At 36.8% G+C, this 23,228-nt stretch overlaps 3 protein-coding genes across 3 annotated transcripts; 1 reads left to right on the top strand and 2 right to left on the bottom strand.

Annotated features, from left to right (window-relative positions):
- Positions 1 to 4,956: 4,956 nt before the first annotated feature.
- Positions 4,957 to 6,192, bottom strand: LOC136813496 (uncharacterized). Its single transcript, XM_067070010.1, has 2 exons — positions 5,659 to 6,192; positions 4,957 to 5,481 (listed from the first exon to the last, which is right to left on the bottom strand). Exons 1-2 carry the CDS (start codon positions 6,190 to 6,192, stop codon positions 4,957 to 4,959), a joined length of 1,059 nt encoding a protein of 352 aa, XP_066926111.1.
- A 2,993-nt stretch (positions 6,193 to 9,185) lies between these two features.
- LOC136813495 (uncharacterized) lies at positions 9,186 to 12,327 on the top strand. The gene is made up of 4 exons (XM_067070009.1): positions 9,186 to 9,865; positions 10,043 to 10,728; positions 10,870 to 11,060; positions 12,304 to 12,327. The coding sequence occupies exons 1-4, from the start codon at positions 9,186 to 9,188 to the stop codon at positions 12,325 to 12,327; spliced, it is 1,581 nt and encodes a 526-aa protein (XP_066926110.1).
- Positions 12,328 to 19,410: 7,083 nt separating this feature from the next.
- On the bottom strand, positions 19,411 to 23,222 carry LOC136813498 (uncharacterized; the record flags this gene model as incomplete). Its single annotated transcript, XM_067070011.1, is given in 5 exon segments — positions 19,411 to 21,293; positions 21,416 to 21,570; positions 21,711 to 21,929; positions 22,053 to 22,278; positions 22,433 to 23,222. Coding segments are annotated over 5 exon segments (1,410 nt in total). The 3' UTR covers positions 19,411 to 20,706.
- Between the last annotated feature and the right edge of the window lie 6 nt (positions 23,223 to 23,228).

The raw sequence follows: 23,228 nt of genomic DNA, 5'->3' as shown, positions 1-23,228 counted from the left end.
ATGTTTTACCCCTGGATCATGTCTTGGATTATCACTGGTCTTAATATTGATCATCACTAGATTAAGGCTGGATGTGCCGTGGATTATTCTTTAAAAATAATCCATGGGCAATCCGTGTTTATAGAGGTCAAAAAATTTGATTAGAGTATTTTTTAATTTTTCTACAGTTTGAATATATGTTTAACATTATTCCGAACACTGCCCATGTGTGACCGCTTTATTTTACCTGACCGGTACGACCACAACCATTCAGAAAGCAACATTCTTGCTACAGAGTGGTTTTTATGAATAGAGTGTTTATGAAAAGAGCGCCGTATTATTTTTCGGGCGCACAACAAGATTGTAGAATTTTCTGCGATAGGACTTTTTTCCTCAGATGTATGATTTTTAAGCGTCTTTAGAGGTTTACCGTGCGCGTAAGAAAATTATGAACATGTGTTATTAATTTATCCAACAGGTACTAATCCATGTTAACAGGCTAACTTTTCCTTTGAAATTCTGCGCCTTCCTTTTTGTAGCAGCAATATGCCTTCAACCATGTTTTGGTGCTGAAATCATAGCAAGAGTTAGTTCGTCTTTAGAAAATTTAGCTTGGCGGGTAAAGTTTAATGGTCCGTTCTTTAAAACAAGGGTGTAAAATCTTGAAAAAAATCTGCGGAGGCCAGCAAGTATTCCATTCCCTTGCTAGCAAGCAATGTTACACTTTTCTTGAAGAGCCTTTTCTAATTTTATTTTACATCATTATCTAACATATTTTCTGGATTTGTCATTTTATTTAAATATTTTTTTTTTAGTTTGAAAATTAATTTTGAATGTCTCGTTTGAACATACTAGAAAGTTTAGTGGTCTGTAGCTCCACTTGGTTGCAGCATGTGTGAATCAGCGAATCACACTAGGAAATTTCGCGTTCCGCATCCTTTGGCAAGATCTGCGTACGCGGGACGTAAATTTGTATATGTTCAAGAAATGCTACCGATTTGGCTCACGAAAAAACCCCGAGCAAAGTAGACTTTTCTTTTTCTTATAAAATAAAAGTGTTTTTAAAATTATATCGAGTTTGACTATCCAATCAAGTGCGAGATGTTTGTTTTTGTGTCGTCTGGTCGTTGCTGCAACTTTTACTTTTGCACACTTGCAAAACAAAGATGGCGATTTTTGCCAAGGCAGGATCCTGCTGATTTTTTAAGCTGGAAGGCATCTTTGCTTGTAAAATAAGGTTGCTGCTGTTCACACTTATTGTAAATCTTACTCGAGTATCATTCTTGAGGCTTTTTACCACTACCTCTGGGAGAGGAGAGCTGTCCTACCATCCACTTGCTAATGTGACAATGTGTGTGTGGCTGCTGTTGGCTGTTTTTTTTTTGTTGTCAACTGAAATTTTAACCATTCCTATTACGTCAATTGATCTCATTGAAAACAATTTTTATGGCTTGAGGTCAAACCAAATATCTGCAACAGTTAAGTCAGATTTAAAGCAACATTTGGATTTCGAAATAATTTAACATTTAGACTTTATAATTTTATTGGAAATGTCATGTCATGGTTAAACTTTACATTCAGCCGAACAATGATTATTTTGTCATGTTCTCAATACACGGTTCAACGTATTTGAGTAAACACTTTTACGAAAAAGATCATACATACGCCATTGAATATTAGGTGATTGTGGTCAGTAACATTTGTTAAGGAGGTATGCTGCAAAGAACAGACACGTTTTCTTTTAATGGACCTTGTTATCAAACTTTTTTTTCTAAAAAAGCGATGCATCGTGGGATTGTTTCGAGTGTATTACAAATAATATCTCTTTTAGGAACTCCTCGAGGGAATTCTGTTGTAATAATACCCATAGCTTTTTTAGAAAAATCAATAAGGTCTATTATTCAACATAACATAAGAAAGACTTTGTTGTAGTTTGAGATCAAGCAAACGCAAACATTACCAGATTCCCATCAAGATTCAATATTAATATTATGTAGCGACGTATAATATAATGCAACACAAGAAGGGGGACAAATTGTGAATGTTTTGGTACATCCTATAGATGACTGATGTTATTTTTTCTGAAAGCTAGATTTTCTAGTGTGACTAACTGTTTGTGTGTGACATGTGATGCTTGATGACATTAACTTTTACATGTTGAGGCCGCAATCAGAAAATACACTTCCATTTTTTTTTAAATCTTTTCAAGTCACTGCTGCTGGTGGTCATTATTCAGTTCAAACACTTTAAATAATTTCCAAATAAAATAAGCTCTTTCACAGTATTTTACTTAAAATAATATTGGAATGTTTCAAGGGGTTTGAAGTCATTGCATGATTTGCTTTTTTGATTGCATGATGTATGTAAACTAGTGGTGAATTATAAATTAGTGATATTTTTGTAAAAATGGATTTTATTCTTTACCACTTTTAGTATGACATCCTAAACTATCAAAAAATCTATATTACAGTGTCACATTTACTGTAATATTTTTAAACTACAGAATCAAAACAATGACGAGAAAGACTCCATTATTATTATTTAATGTTTTCTATTGAACTGCGTTGTATTACAATCACCAACTGGGTCACATCCAGTGACCTAAGGCAGGCGAAGGTTTTTGATAAATCGATTTAATTGTGATGTGGAGAAAAGATATAAGGGTATAACATAAATATAATATAAAACATATAAAAATATACTGATTCTGACTAAAAAGTAATATCAAAACTAAAAAGGTAAAAAATATATAGAATTCTGCCTACATAGAAAGGGTTTTACGTAATATATGTGCTGTACTAGTAAGGACAATCTTTTGAATTTCTTGAAGGAGTGGTTGACCAGGGATTTTCTCCAAATGGTCAGGTGTTGAGTTTTTGACCACTCCTAGTGCCCCAACAATAACAGGAACAACCGTTGTCTTCAGGTGCCACATTTTCTGTATTTCGATCTCGAGGTCTTTGTACTTGCTTAGCTTATCAAACTCTTTGACAGCGATGTTTCAGTCACTTGGGACACTCATGTCGATGAGCAAGCAAGTTTTTTCTATTCTGTCTTTGACAACAATATCTGGACGGTTGGCTTTGATAGTTCTGTCAGTATTGATTGGAAAGTCCCACAAGATCGTGACGTTTCTGTGTTCTACAACAGCTGGTGGGTGGTGCTCATACCAGTTATCAGCCTCTAACTCGATTCCATAGTGTTTACAAATACACCAGTGAAGGTACTGGCCTACACGGTCATGGCGTTTTACATACTCATTAGGAGTCAAGATAGGGCATCCAGAAACTAAATGGTCTATCGTCTCAACGTGGGCATTACAGAACCTACAATTTGGGTTGGCACCATTCTTCAAGATTTGCCTGGTAATTTCGGGTCGAAAGACTTTGATCCTGGGCAGCAAGTATGAAGCCTTCTGTCTCTGCTTTAAGTCCTGAGCTCCTCAGCCACTGATGGGTTGCATTCTGATCAACATCAGCTCGTTGGCTTTGGAGAAAGAACTGTCCGTGTAGAGGCTTCTGGCTCCACTTCTGCTGGAGTTTTTGTTGTTCTGCTTTTTTGACCCTTCTCTTTACACTTTTCGCGACTTTGGTCGCAGGAAGATCGTCTGGTGTGATTTCTTCAAAGTCCATATCGACCTGTCACCTGAATTTCCTAGCCTCTTTGACTATCGAGTGTCCTGCTTTTGAAGTTTCGTGTCTATGAACTAATTGCATCATCCAATCATTAGAATGTTCTAAATATATGTTCATTCCTATAGTGGCTGTTCGATACGCCATCTCAACTTGGAGTAGTCCTCTCCCTCCTTTATCCCTTGGCAAGTAAAGACGATCAACATCTGACTTAGGATGGAGCATTCTATTACAAGTGAGAAGTTTTCTAGTTTTCCGGTCAAGACGTTGTAGATCGGATACATTCCAGTTTATCACGTTAAAACTATATTGGATGACAGGGATAACTAGGCTATTTATGGCTTGGATCCTATTTTTAGAGTTCAACTCCGTTTTTAATACCATTCTAATGCGACGGTAATATTCCTTCCGAATCTTTTCTTTCATTTTGGCATGCTGTATACCATCTCCCTCATAGACACCTAAGTATTTGTAGCAATCCTCGGGGTCTAGTTCCTTTATTGTGGTGTCAATATCAAGAATTATGGATGGTTTCTTATGGATTCTACCTCGGAGAAATGACGCCTTCGCACATTTATCAAGGCCAAACTCCATACAGATGTCTTCACTGAATTGCCTTACTGTTGTCAACAGTCCCTATCATTCTTGGCAAACAGTTTCAAATCATCCATGTAAAAAAAGTGAAATATGATGTGGTCAAAGATTTTATAGCCACATTCAGTGCCGTTGAGCTCGTTAGAAAGTGGAACAAGAGCTAAACAGAAAAGAAGGGGAGATAGAGAGTCTCCTTGGAAGATACCACGCTTGATGTTCAAATACTTGGATTCGACTATTCCATTTGCATATGACATATGAAGTTTGGTTTTCCAGCTAGCCATTGAACCTCTCAAAAAGTTAGAGATAACTGGTGAAATCTTGTACAGATCCAAAGTTTTCAAGATCCAGTCATGAGGAACACTATCAAAAGCTTTTCTATAGTCTATCCAAGATGTGCTCAAATTTTTGGAGCGAGTACGACAATTCTCTAAAATCATGCGGTCAATTAAAAGTTGGTCTTTACAACCATAAGAATTGCGTTTACGGGGTTTACATCCTTTCTGTTCGTTTGGAAGGACATTATTTTCAGAAAGAAATATGTACATACGTTCAGTAAGTAAAGAAGTAATAAGTTTGTATGTAGTGGTTAGACATGTAATTGGACGATAATTTTTTGGGTTTTTTGTATCCTCTGACTTTGGTAACAGATAAGTAACGCCTTCTGTCATCCAGTCAGGGATGTTTTCAGGGTTTGATAGGCAATCATTAATACAGATAGTAAGATGTGTATGAATAAAAGAAAGAGAGTTCAACCAGTAGTTTGGAATTTGTCTACGCCTGGTGATTTCCACTTGTACGTCTTGCCTATAGCAGCACGGACCTCCTCAACAGTAACTTCTTCCCAATCTTGATGATTCAAATCACTAACCCTAATTTCTTCCCTTTCAACCCATGCTGCTTCTTTGTTATAATTCTTTTCTTTCCCCCAGATGTCATTCCAAAATTCAGTAACTTGCTCTACGTCTGGTGGATTGTCAACCGAAATTGAACCTTTTCCAATCTCTCTGTAAAACTTCTTTGCGTCCACTTTGAAAACTTTGTTCTGTCTAAAAAATTTGCTTCGTTTGTCAAATCGGCGAGGTCTTTGTGCCTTTAATTGCATTACTTGTTTAACCTTTTCTTTGGCACTTGCCAGTGATGCATTGTCTAAAATACGGTGTTTTGTTCTAAGTCTTTTGCTCTTTTTTGTTTTAACTAAGGTGCCTCTACTCATTTCGTCAAGGATAGAGCTCTCTGCACGCAGAGTCTCAATCTCTTTTTGAAGTTTTTGTTTCTATTTTGGGGGTTTGTTATGGTGTTTCGATTTAGTCTTCTTTTTCACCTTAAGACCAAGGTTTTCAGTTGCTGCCTTGGCTGTAGCATAAATCAAAATATTGACAGTAAACATATTATAGGTTGTGTCACCCTCTTCGTCAAATATTTTTTTCAGAGCAAAGTTGTAAATTCTTACCTTTTTAAGTACCTTGGATGTGAATGGTAATTTGGGTAAGGATTCCCTAGTGTGGAAGTCAGTAAACATACGAATGATATCATCACGAGCTTCAGAAATTTGGTTTTCGTTCTCCTGGATGAATAAAGCATCTAATAATTCTTCCACGTAAAGTTCGTCTCCCTCGGTTTCTTCATTTTCTTCAAACTGACCAGGATTTCTGACTTGCTCAATCATGCGTTCTACTTCATTCAGATTAAGATTTCTGACATTAACAACCGGTTCTAAAGTTTCTTCAGAGTTCATTTCTGTAGTTGTACACTGCTGAGCTTCCTTTCTCAAATAATCAATTTGTGCGTCGTTTAATCTTTTATTTTTAATTATGTCTCTGCGCACATTTGCTAGTTTATTAGGATTCAAGTAACCACGAAAATCCTTTCCTACTATCTTTCTCCACTCGTTATAAGTTTGTTGTGTGAGAGTTGTTTCTGGGTTTTGCTGTGCTTTATAAAAAGCACGAAGGACGTTTTCATAATCCTCGATGGCCCATTTCATTCTTTTTTGTTTTTTTGATGCTGGTTTTTCAATCACCACAGGATCAGGAGTAGGGACTTCCCGGTTCTGATATCCTTGTAGTCAGGGAGCAGAGCGCCAAAAAAACACAAAAAGTTGTATTTTCTTGGGACAATTTGAAACCTACATGAAAAGAAAGCTTACACTTCACAGATTCCAAAACACTTTACTTGCCATCACGAATTTACTTGCAGACCTTATAATCTTTCAAAACATTCTTCTTTTTCTTGTTATCAAAACATCGTTATCAATCCGCTATCTTTCTTCATGTTGTTGAAAGTTTTAAAATTATCTCGCGATATGGGAAAATTTTGTCAGGGGGTTTAACACAATAAAAAAATAAACAATAGACTTATTTTTACTACACAAAGTAACTATTTTATTTCATTATCTATCTACTTAATTCTAAAGTTTTACAATTCTATTGTTAAGTTTCAAATATTAATAGAATTTTTTAACTTTCTTTTTAAAAGCTTAAGCTATTTAGACCCCCGTTTTTTACTTTCGTCATAATTATATACGTCATATGTAAACATTCGAAAAAAAAAACCCGCGAAAGAATTTTTTTTTTTGGTGAGACGAAAGGCCATGTGTTTTTTCGAAACATGAGTTGCGTGTGTGTTATTTCTGTCTAAATCTCGGTTTAAATTTCAAAATGGATGAAGAAGGAGCAGAAGAAACCAATGAACTTCAGGAACTTTGTCCATTTCATTCTAATTTATACAAAAAAGAACCTTACAGACAGTTTAAAGAGAAATCATTTGCAACAGCATTAAATGCAAGGTAAAAATTTTTTCTCTCAGCTTATTTCCAATTTTCATTTCACCCCAGCCTTTCTGGGTTAATGTTGGTCTTAAAAGCCTATGAATTGGCAGGGTCCAGTCTTCAACATATCTTTGCTTCTGCGTCTTGACTCTGGAGTAGATAGGTCACCCTTGTAAGTGTTTTCTGCTTAATGAGGCTCAGACCTTAATATCTAAGGACTCCTTTTCCAGTTTTAAGACCATTTTTTACTATCAAGAGAGGTTAAAATGGCTCCTGGGAGAATTGCTATCACTTTTTTTCCATAAGATCCTATTTACACTGAGAAAAAAAACTACCCTCTTATCGCCCTTAGAGAAAACCCTGTCATTTTTTCACATAAGGCTCTATCTACATTTAAAAAGAATTTGCTATTTCTGATTCTGTCTGTCAATTTTTTTGATTAAGGCCCCATCTACACTATGACAATAATTACTGGCTCTTTCTTGGGAAAAACCCTGTCATTTTTTTACTTAAGGCCCCTTCTACACTAAGAAAAAATTACCAGTTCTCTGGAGAAACCCTATCATTTTTGTACTTAAAGCTCCATCTATTCTAAAAAAAGATTTACTAGTCTTAGGCAGAAACCCCTATTATTTTATTATTTAAGACCCTATCCACACTGAGAAAAAACTTGGTGTTTTACTCGTTACTCACTTGTAAGTAAAGCATGATCTATACAAGTTATGAAACTAAGGTTCCTATGATACTCTATAGGCACAACCAGTAGATACATAGCCTTGTTTTACAGCCCTTGTAATTTCATTTCTTTAGTAAAACTCGAGATGACACGCTTGTGATTGAAATTCTCGAGCATCGCGATGCAATGAAAAATGTGAAGTTTCATCAAAAATGTCTTGACCGCTACACCAATAAAAAGGCCCTCCATAAAATCGTGAGAGATAAAGAGCAGGCAGAGCTGGAAGAAAAGGCTAAAGAAAAGCGAGCACGACTGTCTATTGAACCCAGAAAATCACATCGTCCAAAAGAAAACTCGGGTATGTTGTAACCTAAAAATTGTTCCGAATTTAAAATTACTGGAAAAAAATATGAGATTATTATGTTTTGTTTCAGTCTGAAACAAAACTTGATAATCTGAAACAAAAAACTTGATAAGCTTTTCATAGGCTTAAGAACTATCTTGGTTAGGGGATAAGGGAAAGTTTATACCGTCAATATATCTGGCGCGAATCATTAGAAATATCATCTCCCGGGCATTCGTTTGCTATTTCATGATCTTGACATTACGTCCACAACATCACACCCGTCAGTTAAATCAAAATCTGCTGGATAGCTCTATGGGTATGGTGTTAAACCAATGTATTTTTTTTAGATTCTAAGACTCGTAAAACCATCGCACCCAATGAATGCGCCATATGTCGGAAGGATAAAACTTCACCATCAAACAGTGGCTATGAAAAATTGAAAAAATGTGTGACGCAGTACAGTGCAGAAAGACTGAAAAACACGTCGGACCAAAAACAAGACAAGCCTCGTCTCATGGCTGATCTGGCAGGGAAGGACTGGAACAACATCGTGACATTTGAAATCCAATATCACAAATCTTGCTATCGAGATTACACAAGGAATGATCACACTTTAATTGATGCGGAAAATGAGTCTTTTCTCGATCTTTGTGAATGGGTTGATGAAAAATTACATACCGATGCCATAGTGGGAACCCCCCCCTAACTTTAGGGGGGGGGGGTTGGAGGTTTTCAGAAAAATTTAAGCAGGTGGGGGTTAGCCTGCTCACAAATCTTAGGTGGGGGTTACCCTATACAGGTGGGGGTGACTTTTTTCAGGTGGGGGTTGGAGAGTTTATTTACTAGTTTTCTTATTTTGACTCAAAAACTTTCTTTCAACCCTGCTCATCATAAACATATACATTGACAGTAAAAATCTATTTCTTCCCAAGTCTAATAATTATAACAAAAGATGTATGAAGTATAAAAAGCATAGAAATTATTTTCAAGTGATTAACCTTGCTTACCCTCAAAATTGTTAAAACAGTCAAAAACCTTTTTCAGGTGGGGGTTGGAAACTTTTCAGAATTTAGGTGGGGGTGGTCCAAGAAGGTGGGGGTTGGGTCGGTAGCATTTTTCAGGTGGGGGTTACCCTATGCAGGTGGGGGTGACTTTATTCAGGTGGGGGTTGGAGGGGTGCTGCCCACTATGGATGCATTGGATATGTACAACATTGAAAGTAGGAAAAACTTAAAGGACTCACGACCTCTTGCCGATAAAATTGTGGAACATTTCAAAGGTGATGTAGCGATTTGGGAACCAGCATATGGAAAACACTTTTTTTATCGAAGCTCGTGGTGCGTTGGTGAGATGATAGATCACTACAGACGTCAAATAACTAAAATGCAATGCGAGATTGAAAATAAGAAAGAATTGTCAAAAAAGGAGGAAACTGTTAAAACTGCTGCACGTATCTTGCGAAAGGAAGTGAAGCATGCTCCAAAAACGTATCATGGTTGGCCACCAAAAGCTGCTAGCCTTTTACGTAGGAAAACCAAACTACCAAAACTTACCACAACATTCTTAACCAATCTACTTTGTGCAAGAAAAGATCGATGCTCCAAAAGACGGAAAGCTATCATTAATTCTATTGGCCAAGACATAATTTACAACGTAACAAATGCCAAACACAAAACATCAAAACATGTCCTCTTTTCCCTTTGTACTAAACGTCGGACTGGTTCAAAGAGGCTGATCAACTGGCTCAACAAGTTTGGTCATGGAATCTCCTACGATGAAACCTTGTTTGTTGAAACAACACTTGCAAAGGACGAGGTTGAAAACCAAGAAACAAGAAGCTACTGCCCATCTGTTCTCGAAGCAATGAGGTATTTTCTAGAACAAGCTTGCTTTTATGCAAAGGTTTAACTTTCACTTTCTTATAAATTTCTATTTTCTTCAAAATTGAATTGTTTCTACCTAAAAATAACCCACTTTGCACAGGAACTGTTTATTTTTTTCATTATACAACAACAAAATCAAAAAAAAATACATCTTCTTTTTAGGTTTCTAACCTTCATTTGGGACAATAACGATATCAATCCTGAAACACTTACTGGTACGTCAATGCATTGCACCAATGGTATCGCTGTTCAAGAATCGACTGGTACTGGCATTCCAAATGTTGGGTTTGTACGCAATGAAAAACCTAGCAGAAAAAGGTCATTTTCATCCTTGCCTAATCAAATTGCTCGCTATACGTCTTCTAAAAGAGTTAGTCCAGGTGACTTGAAAGATGTTCAAATCAACGAATGTCCTGACATATCCCGATCTGAATACTTGGATTTTATTTGGACGTTGTGTAGCGAAAAGAACCCCACAACAATACCGAACTGGACAGGCTTCAATTATCTTTTACACGAAGAAGGAAGCCAAGAACCACTGCAGACGGTGACATACTTACCAGCCATCGACCAATCACCAACAAAGTTAGACACAGTTTTGGAGCTCCTCCTACAATCGAAAGCGAAGGCTGAATATCTTGGATTGAAAGAAACAGACATCGTGGTCGACCAAGCAATCTATGCCAAAGCTGTTGAAATCCTTCAAAACCCAGCTTACTTAGATCTAAAGAAGTTCATCGTGTTGAGAATGGGGGGATTTCACATAGAATGTACCTTCATATCTGTCATTGGAAAACGATTTGCAGATGCTGGACTAAGAGATTTGTTGATTGAAACTGGTCTTTTTGGTAAGAAAATTTATCTCTCATAGAGGGGCTTATGAATTTATTTGAATGTCCTTAAGTATGCATTAATGTCTTAGATCTCTAACTATTAAGTTTTCTAAACTCATGATATAAATCAATTTTCACTTTACTTCTTTTAAATAGAGGAATGCCGCACAGACAGACTCCTATCAGGAAAACATTACAACAATGCCATGCGAGCATTGAAATACCTCTACAACTCGTTTTCACGTCAACGGAACGAACATCTTCTAAACTGGCTTTCTGAAAATGACGATCGTCCAAACCTTTCACAGTTGACAGACTCAGTTGAATTCAAGAATTTGATCGAGGAGGTGAGATGATTCATAATTTGTGTCCCTGCAAGCGATTTAGAGCACATTCAAGATCGGCCAGGATCGGCCAAGTAATTCTACGGCCCAAATCGGCCTGGTCCGGTTCGGATCGGCCAAGTCCGGTCTGGATCGGCCTATAACGGCCAGGTCCGGTTTTGGCAAGTTACAAACCTGATAAAACAAAAATAATGATGTTCGGCCAATGTAAGACCGGTCTAGGCCGATATGGACCGGTCCAGGCCGATACGAACCGGTCCAGAATGTCTTACGGAAGCCGAAATACTAATTATAAGCAAAATTGTTTTCAAACAGTCAGCGTTTTCGTCGTAAATCACATACTCCCTTGTATATCATAACCTTGACTCACTCGCTCTTATGAATCCATTTAGAAAAGATTGTTAGAAACCCTCCTTAGAATAGAATTGCACTGCGTCCCTTTGTTAGTTTATTTAGACATCCCTGTATCATTTACATATCTCCCCTGTCAAAACTTGCATGTCAATATTTTTCTTCGTATTTCATACACAGCTAGTAAAGTAACACCAAAACCAAAAGGAATACCAATTGCTTCGACCTTTTTACTAACGACAGCACAATCTCTGAAAAGGAAACTGTTACTTGCCTTTCCTTTGCTGATATTCCAATAATACCAGTAATCTATTAGCTCATGAAAAATTATTCTCGTGATGGTTTTAGTGAAAACAAAAAAATGAAAATACTTCCTTCTTCTTGCTTCTGTTGTGGTTCTTTTCCTTTTGCTTTTGTTTTGATTTTAGAGTCAGAGACTTTTCAAAACAATTGGAAAACCTTTTTAATAATTTGATCGAACAATTTTCAAAACATTCAAACGTTCTCTGGAGTTCATTCGAACACTTTACAAAAAGATTCGAAAGTTTTTTAAGCACTCGAGATTGTAAACAAAAAACCGTCATACGAAAAAGAGTTGCTTGTTTGTTTTCAGATCGGACTTGGCCGAATTTGGCTGATTTGGACCGGTCTATATCGGCCTTTGTTTAGAGAAAAGATTTAGAAACATGGCTCAGCTAAGATCGGCCTAGATTGGCCAAGATCGGTCAAAATCGGCCAGGAACGGTCCAGACCGGTCCATATCGGCCAAAAGTTCGGCTTTTTAAGGATCGGCCCATTTTCAATGTGCTCTAAATCGCTTGCAGGGACACATTTTATACATATTTTATACCCTCGTATTTGCTTTTGTTAACCAGTTTAAACTCTTTAAATTTAGTATCGTAAGATGACTGAACGATAAAAATTATGTTTATCAGGTGACGTTTGAGAATTTCTCAGCTCTAATTAATGACAAATCATCCAGAATTCGAAGAAGTTTTGGCAGAACACAGGAACGTGCTTCAAAATGAGATGGGACCAACAGCTGAGCTATGGTGCTCATTTCTTGAAATGGTTGAGATACTATTTGCGTTTATACGTTCAACAAGACTTGGCCTTTGGGAGCTCAATCTTGAAGCCATTACAAAGATGCTTCCTTGGTTTTTCGCATATGACCATCAGAATTACGCACGGTATCTGTCCCTCTATTTGGCCGAGATGTTACAATTGCCAAAGACACATCCCAAGATACACGAAGAATTCATGTAAGAGTTTAATTGTCATCCTATTCAACATAAAAATACTAAGCATATAAAAAAACCTTCGACTTTAATTCTTAATTCAATTCCTCGAATCAAAACACTGATGCATGATAGTTTGATGAAAGATACCAAAGCAGTTCGAATGTTTTAATGTTTTTTTTTAATTCTGACAGAAATGGTAAATTTGGTGTCAAACGGAAAAAAGGACGATTCAACCGAATTTCATCAGATCAGGTCATCGAACAGACTATAAACCGTGATCAAAAGTGCCATGGTGGTATCACGGGCTACAGCACAAATGTTGGGACTGTGCAACGATGGGTCCTTACAAGTCACACTTTAGCACAATGTCAATTATTGTTGGAAGAGGATATCACAGAGGAACATGACCAAAGTCAAAAAGATCTTCAGGCTGCGAGAAGGAAATTCGATAATGCTTGTGTTGAAAAGATCGATCAGACACTACAGTCATGGGGTAACGTATTTGAATCACGAGATACCCTTATCAATATTTCATCTGGTGTTGAAGCTTCAGAAGACGTCTTGTGGATGTTACTTGATGCAGTCAACATTGGATATGTCAACATGATGACATTTTGGAACGAACGCTTCAACTCACAGGACGGCTCCTTCTATTCTCCTATCACACGTAATAAACTTCAAACCTTCAAAGACATGGCTGTGAAGAAACTAGTCAAATCAAAAGAAAAGTTTGCAACAATCGCTGCGGAAAGAAGTCTTTTTGGAAGATTACTGATCCTTGCAAAGTCAAGAGAATCTGTACCCTTGGAATATGTCTTGGCACACTCTCTCAGCCCAGTACCTTGGTCTATTGGTCTCCCTGATGGTGGTCTCGTGAAGACGTGTAAACATAAACTATTAGGTAAATATAGAAAAACCATTTCATGAGGTCTACTAATCTACAGTCTTATCTTCATTCCTGGGTTCGAAGTAAAAATTGCTCTTGCCGTGATATTTTGAATTTAATAAGCTTTTTAATTTTGGCATTAAATTTATTGTTTTCTTTCTCAGATGCTATCGAGAATGCTGTGTCACCACCAACGTCAGACCCTATCTTTGACTGCGCGATTTGGGATGGTATGGTTCTTCTCCAACAAATGACGTCAGTACCCTTGGCAACTTTTGGTGACGTTGCGGAATATATTCTTATACGTATCCTTCAAAACAAAGTTGTATACTTTGTTACCGATCAATACACGACTGGTTCAATCAAATCGTATGAACGCCAACGACGAAAAGAATCTGGAAGTATCAAAGTATGTATCGAAAGACCTGATCAACCTCGTCCAAAACAATGGTCCAAATTCTTACGAGATGGTGCTAACAAGACCAACCTTATCAATTTTCTTTTCAAGGATTGGTCGTCAAACAACAAGTATGCGAAGTACTTCAAAACGTCTACACTTTTTGTCAATCACGGAAACCATTTTCACAAACTGTCTGCTTCAGAAGGAAGGATTCGCTCAGAAGAAGTCGTTGATCTCGCCACAAATCAAGAAGAAGCAGACACGAAAGTCTTTTTGATGTGCAAATCATGCTGTCAAGGAAAATGAATCTATCTGCATCAAAACAGTTGACAGCGATATTGCCATATACGCCCTTTATTTTGTATCGAAAATCAGAAATATCAAATTGTACGTAGAGATGACCTGTTGCAAGAAAAGAAGGATCTTACAAATCAACTCGATGCAGCAGGAACTTGGTGAAAAGTTATGTTCGGCACTTCCAGCACTACACGCATTCACTGGAAATGATTACACGAGTGCATTTCATGGCCTTGGTAAAAAGAAAGCATACAACATCACGTCAAAATCAGAAGAATTTCAAGAAACGTTTGCTTCGCTTGGTGATCGTTTTGTCTTGGATTCGAAGCATTTCCCTGTTATAGAGCGATTTGTTTGTGAGCTCTACGGCATGAAGACCTGCAAAAACACTGATGAAGCTCGATACTTGAAGTTTTGCAACAAAAAGAAAACACCCAAACCCCAGAAATTGCCACCCACACGTGACGTCCTTCTTTGTCATTTGAAGCGGGTTAATTACGTAACTGCAATCATCCGAAGATCATTGGAGACCTTTCCTGTGATTCCCCAGCCTGACAAAGTGTACGGATGGATTTTGGAAGATGGTGTTTTAGAAATTCAATGGATGTTAAGAAATCCCATTCCAAAAGAGCTGGTTGATCTGATTTCATGCAATTGCAAAAAGAATATGTGTGAGACGAATGTTTGTATTTGCTGCTCGCACAACCTCAAATGCACTGACCTTTGTGGCTGTAAAAATGGATGCAAGAACAAATGTGATGAAGACGGTATGGACGATGACGGTTTCAGCGAGAATGATAGTGAAGATGATAACGATTATGAAATAGATTTTGCGATTGAAATGGAAAACATGATTTACAGTGAAACCGATGCTAGTACGAGTGAAGATGACTCCTCCGAGTCTGAGAACGAACAATAGTATATTTGATATCTTTGTAGTCTATTTCCAATATTTAGACATATGGTCACTTAAAACGTTAGTATTTTTTTGTTCACCAACTTTATGGTAATATATTTTTTCTTTAGAGACGACGTTTTTTCAATCCCATTGATTCTATTCTCTAAGTCGATTCTTGTCCTTAAAATACACACTTTTATTTAGGGTTATTGCTGCTATTTATGATAATTTTTGATTTAAGATAAGAGTTCAAAGAAAGATCACCATTCTCATATGTAATGTAATCAAATGATCATTAATTTATTTGTTCAAAAACTTACATATTTTGAGGATATTCTGGTCTGTAAAATACACATCTAAAGTTCCTTAGCCATTCTAAAACATCAACCAATTGATTTTTATGTTAACTATTAACTGTTATTCAAAATTTGAGATCCATAACGACGTTCTATTCGGAGATATTGGTGGGGTCATTTTTGGCCCCCCCCCCCCCGGGAATTATCTTTTTGTCATCATTTTGTCCTGCAAGGCACCTCAAGTAATTTCAGAAAGGCAAGTAAACATTTTTGATACGTCTTAGACCTAATAAACAATCCCTGAAAGTTTCAAATTGTCCGGATTGTTATTTATTTTTTTTGGCGCTCTGCTCCCTGACTAATAATGTAGCTAAGGAATTTTAAAACACGACATTTAAAGTGAAACAAGATGGCGGAGAAGTAGTGATTGGAGGTTTTTGTAATTAGACAGCATGACAAAGGTTTGTTATATTTTAGCATAACAAAGACAAACTCAGGAGGTAAGGTAAATTGCGTTTTGACTGCTTTTAACTGTTTTTCTAATAAAGAATATCTTCAAACTTGACTTCACTGTATTTTTTCATGAATCCCTTTAGAAGTTTTGTGCCCCATTTATTTGCTTGAGAGTCAAGTAAACGATATAGCGCATTCGCAGCATTAATCTTCGATACACATTTTGGCGGGACGACGCTAGTGTGACTAAACTGCATGGCTGTATCATTTTTTTTATGCTGGAGTACATAATTATTCAACATGGCTGCCTCTTTAAAAAAAGGTCTATAATACAACATACCAACCTGAATCACCTGCATACCTTCCACTTTACCTGCCCCCAGTCACTTAAAAAATACACCTTTCATTCCCCCTGCGCCTCTGGCCTGTGTCTCATAAATTTAAACTTCTAAGAAACTGCCTGGGAAAATATGTATTCCACCCTTATCTTTTATGTATATAAGATATTCTGGAAGAACCAGGTGTATCCTACAAAAAAACTGGGGACAGCTATTTGCTAGCTTGCTTGCTAATTTGAGAATTTTTTATAAAAAATAAAAATCCAAAAACAAAAAATACTCACCACCACTTTTCTTTGCTGAAGATGCAGACTCGGAATTGTCCTCCTCGTCAGAAGAGATGATGCAGATGACTGAATCTTTACTCATCTTAGTCTGATTTAGTACTTGAATCCTTGTTTAAACATTTGCTAAACAGCTAAAAACAACATCACATCATGCTGTTGGCTTGGCTGTGGTAATTTTGATAAGCTAATAGTTTCCTAACGTCAGATCTGCTCTTAGAGTAAACAAGGAGCGCTTGGATATCGAAAGGCGCTTTCAACAAGAGATATTATGGAGGTAAACAATTCGTATTTTTCTCTTTATTATCTCCCTAGGTTTAAAATTCTGGTCTTTCGGGGTTTTTAATCGAGATTACGTAATTTAAACAACTTTAAAAATGGTACCTTAGCTCCGTCTCCAAAAATCGTCAAAAAATCACGAAGCTGTTCCAGTCAAAAACTGAAAAACCTTGCTAGACAGTGCTAGAAGGTATTGTGTAATATGAATTGTAAGTATAGGTAAATTTTAGAGACCTTTTGAGACTCAAGGATTGATTTGGAATTGCTGTTAACTCTTTTCTACCACCATGTAAACACATATTCTTGTGTTGTTAGACTAGCCGCCGTATTGTATAAATAAAGGGTTGCGAAGGAATTTTACTCACTGCAGACATCCTCATCCTACTTTTTGACCCGCATTTTCAAAATCCGATTAGACGGGGGTTCTGTTATTATCAGTTAGGTAGGGTCAGGGTTGCTAGTAACTGCTTGTCACTGTGCCGGGTGGGTGCCTACTCGGCGCTTGGGCCCCCCGCAGGGTTGCTAGTAACAGCTCGAATTTCAGTCAGGTTAAAAAAGGGGTACTTTTACCCATATTATAATAACATTTCCCCCGTCCTTTTTGTCATTCTATAAGTATTTACAAATTTTGTATTCTGCTGTGCGAGTGTGGCTCAACGGGATAGCGCGCTGGGTTTCTGATCAAAGATTCTTTCATTTGGTGGGTTCGAATCCCGGTCGGGTCGATATTATCAAATTCATAGAAAAGTTAGTAGAAATCAGAAAACAAGTCTCAGAAGGTCAGAAAATAGAAAAAGGAGATAGAGAGATAGGAATTGGAAAAACAGAAGGGGGGTATGAGGATGTCTGCCGTGAGTAAGATTCGTTGCGAAGCGATCCAGACTCCACCTCAATTCGCAAGTTGCTAGCAAAATAAGAGACACTCTAAATTAATAAAGCCGCTATAGAGACAGGGTCGTAAGAGCCTTAATGCCCCAAACACACCACATAATCAACGGCGGCATAACACCCGCCGCCGCCCGTCCGCGCCATCGCTCTTTTGTTTTCCTTCTAGTTATTCTAGTGTAAATGGTGCCTTAATAAAATCGAACGATATTCGTCGAACGATCGAACATTTTTATTCGAATCACGAATCGTCTGTCGANAAAATTACAAAGATGGCTTGTTGGTTCTTGGACAGTTTTGATTTATTTCTTGACAAATTCGACAAATTTTGGACAGTTTTGAATTATTTCTTGACAAATTCGACAAATTTGATTACCTCCGTACTTCTTTATCATAGAATATCCACTTGGTTTTGCAAGGTAAGTTTCGTTCACTAAAAGAGCACTCCTCCGGCCCGCGCGACTTGCAAAAACCTCTCATTGATTGACCTTATTGATACTTGATACTTGCTGTTAAAAGTCGAGGGATGATGAAGATCCTTTCTGTCACCGTTCAAACTAATTTTTTTCCATTTAACAGCAAAATAAATATTTAAAGCCGAAGAACCACTGCTTAGATTGCAGATGATCAAATTCAAGTCCGTGTTTCGGCTTCCGGTAATTTTGTTACTGTTCACTGCTAGGGTACACCATTTTAAAACGGCATTTTTCACAGTCCTAGCTACCAAACCGAGAAAGTTTTCATGGCTTAAAGCCAAACCATTGAAGGTCATTTTGATAAAATCATCAGTTTGAAGATGTGATTTATATAGCAAATTTTACAGCAAATTTTCGCTTGGGATAGAAGTTAAAGGTATGTGCACACAATATAGCAAAACTGCTTCGCTCATAAATTCGCTTTGTAAAAATTAAAAAATGCACGTCGTCCGACGGGGGTAACAAAAATTTTCTGGAATGGCCCTTTTAGGTAGCCATTCCAGGATCAAATTGAAACTATTCTGGTGGCAATCAAACCTAGTTCATCTTGTAGAGCTTCAAAAAAGAAGAAAAATGAGGGGTCATACACCTCCTAATGATAAGCGGTTCCGGACATTATAGAGATTTTGGTTCCGCTAAAATAGCACCTTTTTAGACATTTGAGGTTGACAATTTTAGCCCAGAAATGGCATATAAAATGGCACCGAAATATGCTGCTAAAATTGAAAATTCAAGCTTTTGTATTGAGTCAAGATATTCCAAATATCTTTATTTTGACTGCAGACTTTGATCCAATTCTTTTTGTAATGGCTTGCTAACACTTTTCAAGGAAGAAATGAAAAGACATTTTTTTGAAAAAGAAGACATTGCATTGCAAAAAAACAATAAAAACGTTATAAAGCGGAAGTTAAAATTGCTGAACCTACCTATCTTTGTAATCAAAGGGCTGCGAAGGAAAAATTCCCCATGGCATATAATATAAATAACTGTTTTACAGGTATATGTACCCCAAAAACAATGGTACCCCAAAAACAGCACAGTCACTTAAACTCCAATTTTAGAGGTTTTAGAGCACTAGGATGAAAAATATTTCTATTTGGAGAGCCATGGTATCATAGGATTATGTTAACTGACCATTTAATCAGAAAAGTTTTCATTTTGGGAAATTGCAGCCCGATTTATAAAAAATTCACAGTTCAGAATTTTCAAAATTTTTACACTAAGGCCACTGAATCAATAAAGAAAGAGACTAAGTTTGCAAACCCAGGATTAAAATCAACCATCAACAGCCATCTTTCAAAGAGATAAAGTTTGAATAGCAGGAATTATTTACAAATCTCATAATTTTGTCAGAAAAGTGAGCATATCGCAATGTGGGTTTTGGGGTACACCTGGGTTACAGAAATGAAATTTGGAAAATCTGTTAATTACTTTGATTTACATCTCTCTTTTGAATAAAACATGAGAAAATAACATGAACACAAAATGTACAACAAAATAATATCAACTATGTCATGCCAGAATAGTCATAATTATGGCAACATGTGTCATTAATAAGGTAAATATGTATTCCTATTCAATTTTGAAACAATAGCGAAGCGTTCTTTGACAGATGGATACTCTGGTACATAGAATTTGTTTCCTTTCATTGGAGTTGCTTTCAAGGGACCAGCTATGATGTCTTCCATCTTAAAAAGACCAATGTCTGGAAGGTGTTGAGGTGTATCTTCAAGGGTTGTACCTTGGCCTATTTTTGCCTTTAAACACCGAATTTCAACTTTATCAACATCTCCATCTTCTTCAGTCAAAAATCTTTTACAAATTTTGCCCACAAAAAGGGATGTCTTGCGTTTTGTTTGAAAACAAACAGCATACCACTTTCCAATAATATCTGCTTCTTTGACTGGGGGTTTGATGGTATTCCACACTTTTTGCATATCAACAATCGCCTGCTCCTCAGGGTCATTGTTTTCCTTGTCTTCCTCGTCTTCGTATGTTTCATCCTCCAGCGTACTCTCTTCAGACATGTCTATATCTTCTTCTTCACTTTCATCACTATCATCTAAAGTTTTCTTTGATGAACTGGCCTTTGCTGGAAGGATCATCACTGGCTTCTGACCATCTACTTTGCAAGCTGCTTTGCTGCACAACGATCGTAGCACGTTCTTACAAACTGGACATTGTTTGAGCCCAATAGCCAAACATTTTTCTTCAGAGCATGTGCACTTGTCCTTACACTTAAGGAAATTAGCTTTGTTTTCCTCCTTTTGATTTGCTTTGTCTTTCTTGACTTTTTCCACTTCTTTCTTCTTTTCTTTAATGACCTGGACTTGGCTTGCAACATCCTTGGCTCGCATCGATCCATAAACATTTGTCACCCGCACTGACTTTTTTTCGGTCGCTGGTTTAAATTTTTTGATACTCAACAAACCGGGTACCTCCTCTAAGGCAATGCTTTTTTCACCGAGATCTTTAATCAAATTTTGGGCCTGTTCGAATTTACTCTTCCAATACTCAGCTGAACCCCTTCTTTTATTGGGTGATACAATTGAGACTGGGGATGATTCAACAAGGGTTGGATTTGAGTTTGATGAACCAGCCTCCTCTAATAAGTTTTGTGCTCTGCATAAAATCCTGCATAAAATTGACATTTAATGAGGTTTTAGTGATGCCAACGCGTTTTGAACACTTAACAAGTGTTTCACTAGTTGCCCATTTATGCCAGATCCTCGATAGAATAAGCATGAAAGATTCTTTGTTTAGTGAATGCATGTCATTGAAGAGCTCATCCTTTGCGTTTTTGTATTCTAAATGGAGGTTCTTATTAAGCTGGTCGAGCAATTGAGTAACTCCTGTCGTGTCTGGTGGAGATATAAATAGCCAAATGTCTCGAGATAAAAGAAACTTAAGAACATCGTAATCATATCTGGAACTGTGCCCATCAGATAGTAGAACAACTGGCTTCTCAATTCCTTGTTCAACCAGATACCGATCAAACTCTTTGCATGCTTCAATGTAAGTATCATGATTGGATACCCCACTTTCTGATGTACTGATGAGGAGATGCTCAATATTATCTACCGCTTCTAGTGGGGCCATGTGACTTGTAATACCAACAGCAGAGAAGATCACTTGGCAAATAGCAACATCGCCTATACGTAACAGAAAAAGTTGTATAAATTATTTATAGACATCAGTGCTTCAATATGATTTGTGATTGTAAACCATTTTATTAATGCATAAAAAAGCTATTTTAGTAATTTTATAATTTTACCTGAGAAAGAAACAAATGGGTTAATAGTTACACATTCACGGTTCTCTTTTTCCATCTTTTGGCATTGATCCCCTTTTCCAGCATAGACCAAACCAGCTGAAGTGCCATCAATACCATATGATATAAACTGGGGTGTTTCATCATTGTTGAAGATACTAAACAAAATTATAATCAATAAATCAATTTTGTAGATATTTACAAAGAAACCTGGAGAGACCATCAAATTTTTCAAAAATTTAAAAATATCTCTCACAATGACAATAAACCAAAGTGTATGTTATTAGGTAATACATACCGTGTGGTATCAATATCTCCATTCCATATCCCAGTTTCAATACATTCATAGTTCTGCATTATTCCAGCATCAATCAATTCTTGAGCAAGGGAATCCAAATGGTCGCAAGCCATCTGTTTTGTACAATTTAATGCTCGGTTTACTGACACATGTCCCTGGCGCTTTACTGTCAAACTGGTGTGGGTGGCATGAAATCTTCTCCAAAATGATCGACTGAGTCTACAACGAAAAAACTTTTCAACTCACTAACATAATAAGAAAATTTATGATGTAAGATATATACTTTGATTTAGTAAAAAGGAGTGTGAAAAAATGAGTAGAAGTAAAAACTTTGGAACGTACTTGCCAGTAGCAATTGCGTTTCTTGCATTTGGGGACAATTTCTGAAACTTCCGTCCTCCCTTCATCTTTTTGTTTGTGTAATCACGTACTTTTAATACATCAAGAAGTAATTTAGTCAGCTCTGCCTTGTTTATTCCTTGAAGACATCTGTTTTTGTTTTTAACGTAACGCACAACAGATTCTTCTTCCTCAACTGTGAAGATCCTGCAGTACGTTCGTTCCTCACCTGATATATTTAAATTAGTTTTCATTAGTTTTAAATTAAGAATATTAAATAATTCCTTGAGTCAAGAAAATTTAATATAGCTGTTAATTAGATGTTGGGGTATCACCTAAAGCATTCCCAATACTGTAAGTTTATCCTTGAAATGTCAACTTACCAGTTTTGATTGATCCATCCAAACGACGGTTAATGGTTTCACGATCTTTAATTAAAGGAAAATTTCCAGTATTCAGAGCAGCTTGACCTTTGACACCATTTTCCTTACAAAACTTGACTGCTTCCTCTATTTGCTTGTTCCTCAAGTTGGTCTTTTTTCTAGCCACATTTGCCTCGTCCCTTGTTGAAGGTTTCTTTACTTTTAAGTTAAACTTAGGCTTCATTGTTAATATGTTATATTTTTCAATTTTACTTAAAAAAAAAGAAACTATAAATTGAGATAACTCCAAATAGATCAAAAAACTATCTTGAAAAGAATTGTATTATGACAAATAGTCGAAAAATATATTGGAAAATATTGAATACATTTTTTTTTTTAATTTTCAACACTCAAATTATGAAAAATCCAAAAAGCTGGTGTGGTTTTTGGGGTACACATGATGTGGGTTATGTAGTACATTTGGTGGTTAAACATGACTTAAGTTTGCAACTATATTTCCCATGGATAGTGAATTAAGTAAGAAGATTAGGTGCAAAAAATCAATGCTCAAAGTTGATCCCACTGCGCGTAGCGGCCAATTTCGTACATGCGGGTTTTGGGGTACATAGGTTAAAAATATGAAAACTTTGAGACATTACAGATTCTTTGGAAAAACCATAAAACTAATGACACCTATCAGGAAGAGTTTGTATTGACCAATACTTTAAGTGTGCAAAACATCAATATTACACCTGAACCCATAAAAATGTTATAGCCGCTCACTTTTTAGTGCGGTTTTTGGGGTACATGTAACCTG

This window comes from Clytia hemisphaerica, unplaced genomic scaffold, assembly GCF_902728285.1.
Source record: "Clytia hemisphaerica strain Z4C2 unplaced genomic scaffold, Clytia hemisphaerica genome assembly, whole genome shotgun sequence".
NCBI classification, from domain to species: domain Eukaryota; kingdom Metazoa; phylum Cnidaria; class Hydrozoa; order Leptothecata; family Clytiidae; genus Clytia; species Clytia hemisphaerica.
This window is presented reverse-complemented; position numbering and strand designations above follow the sequence as displayed.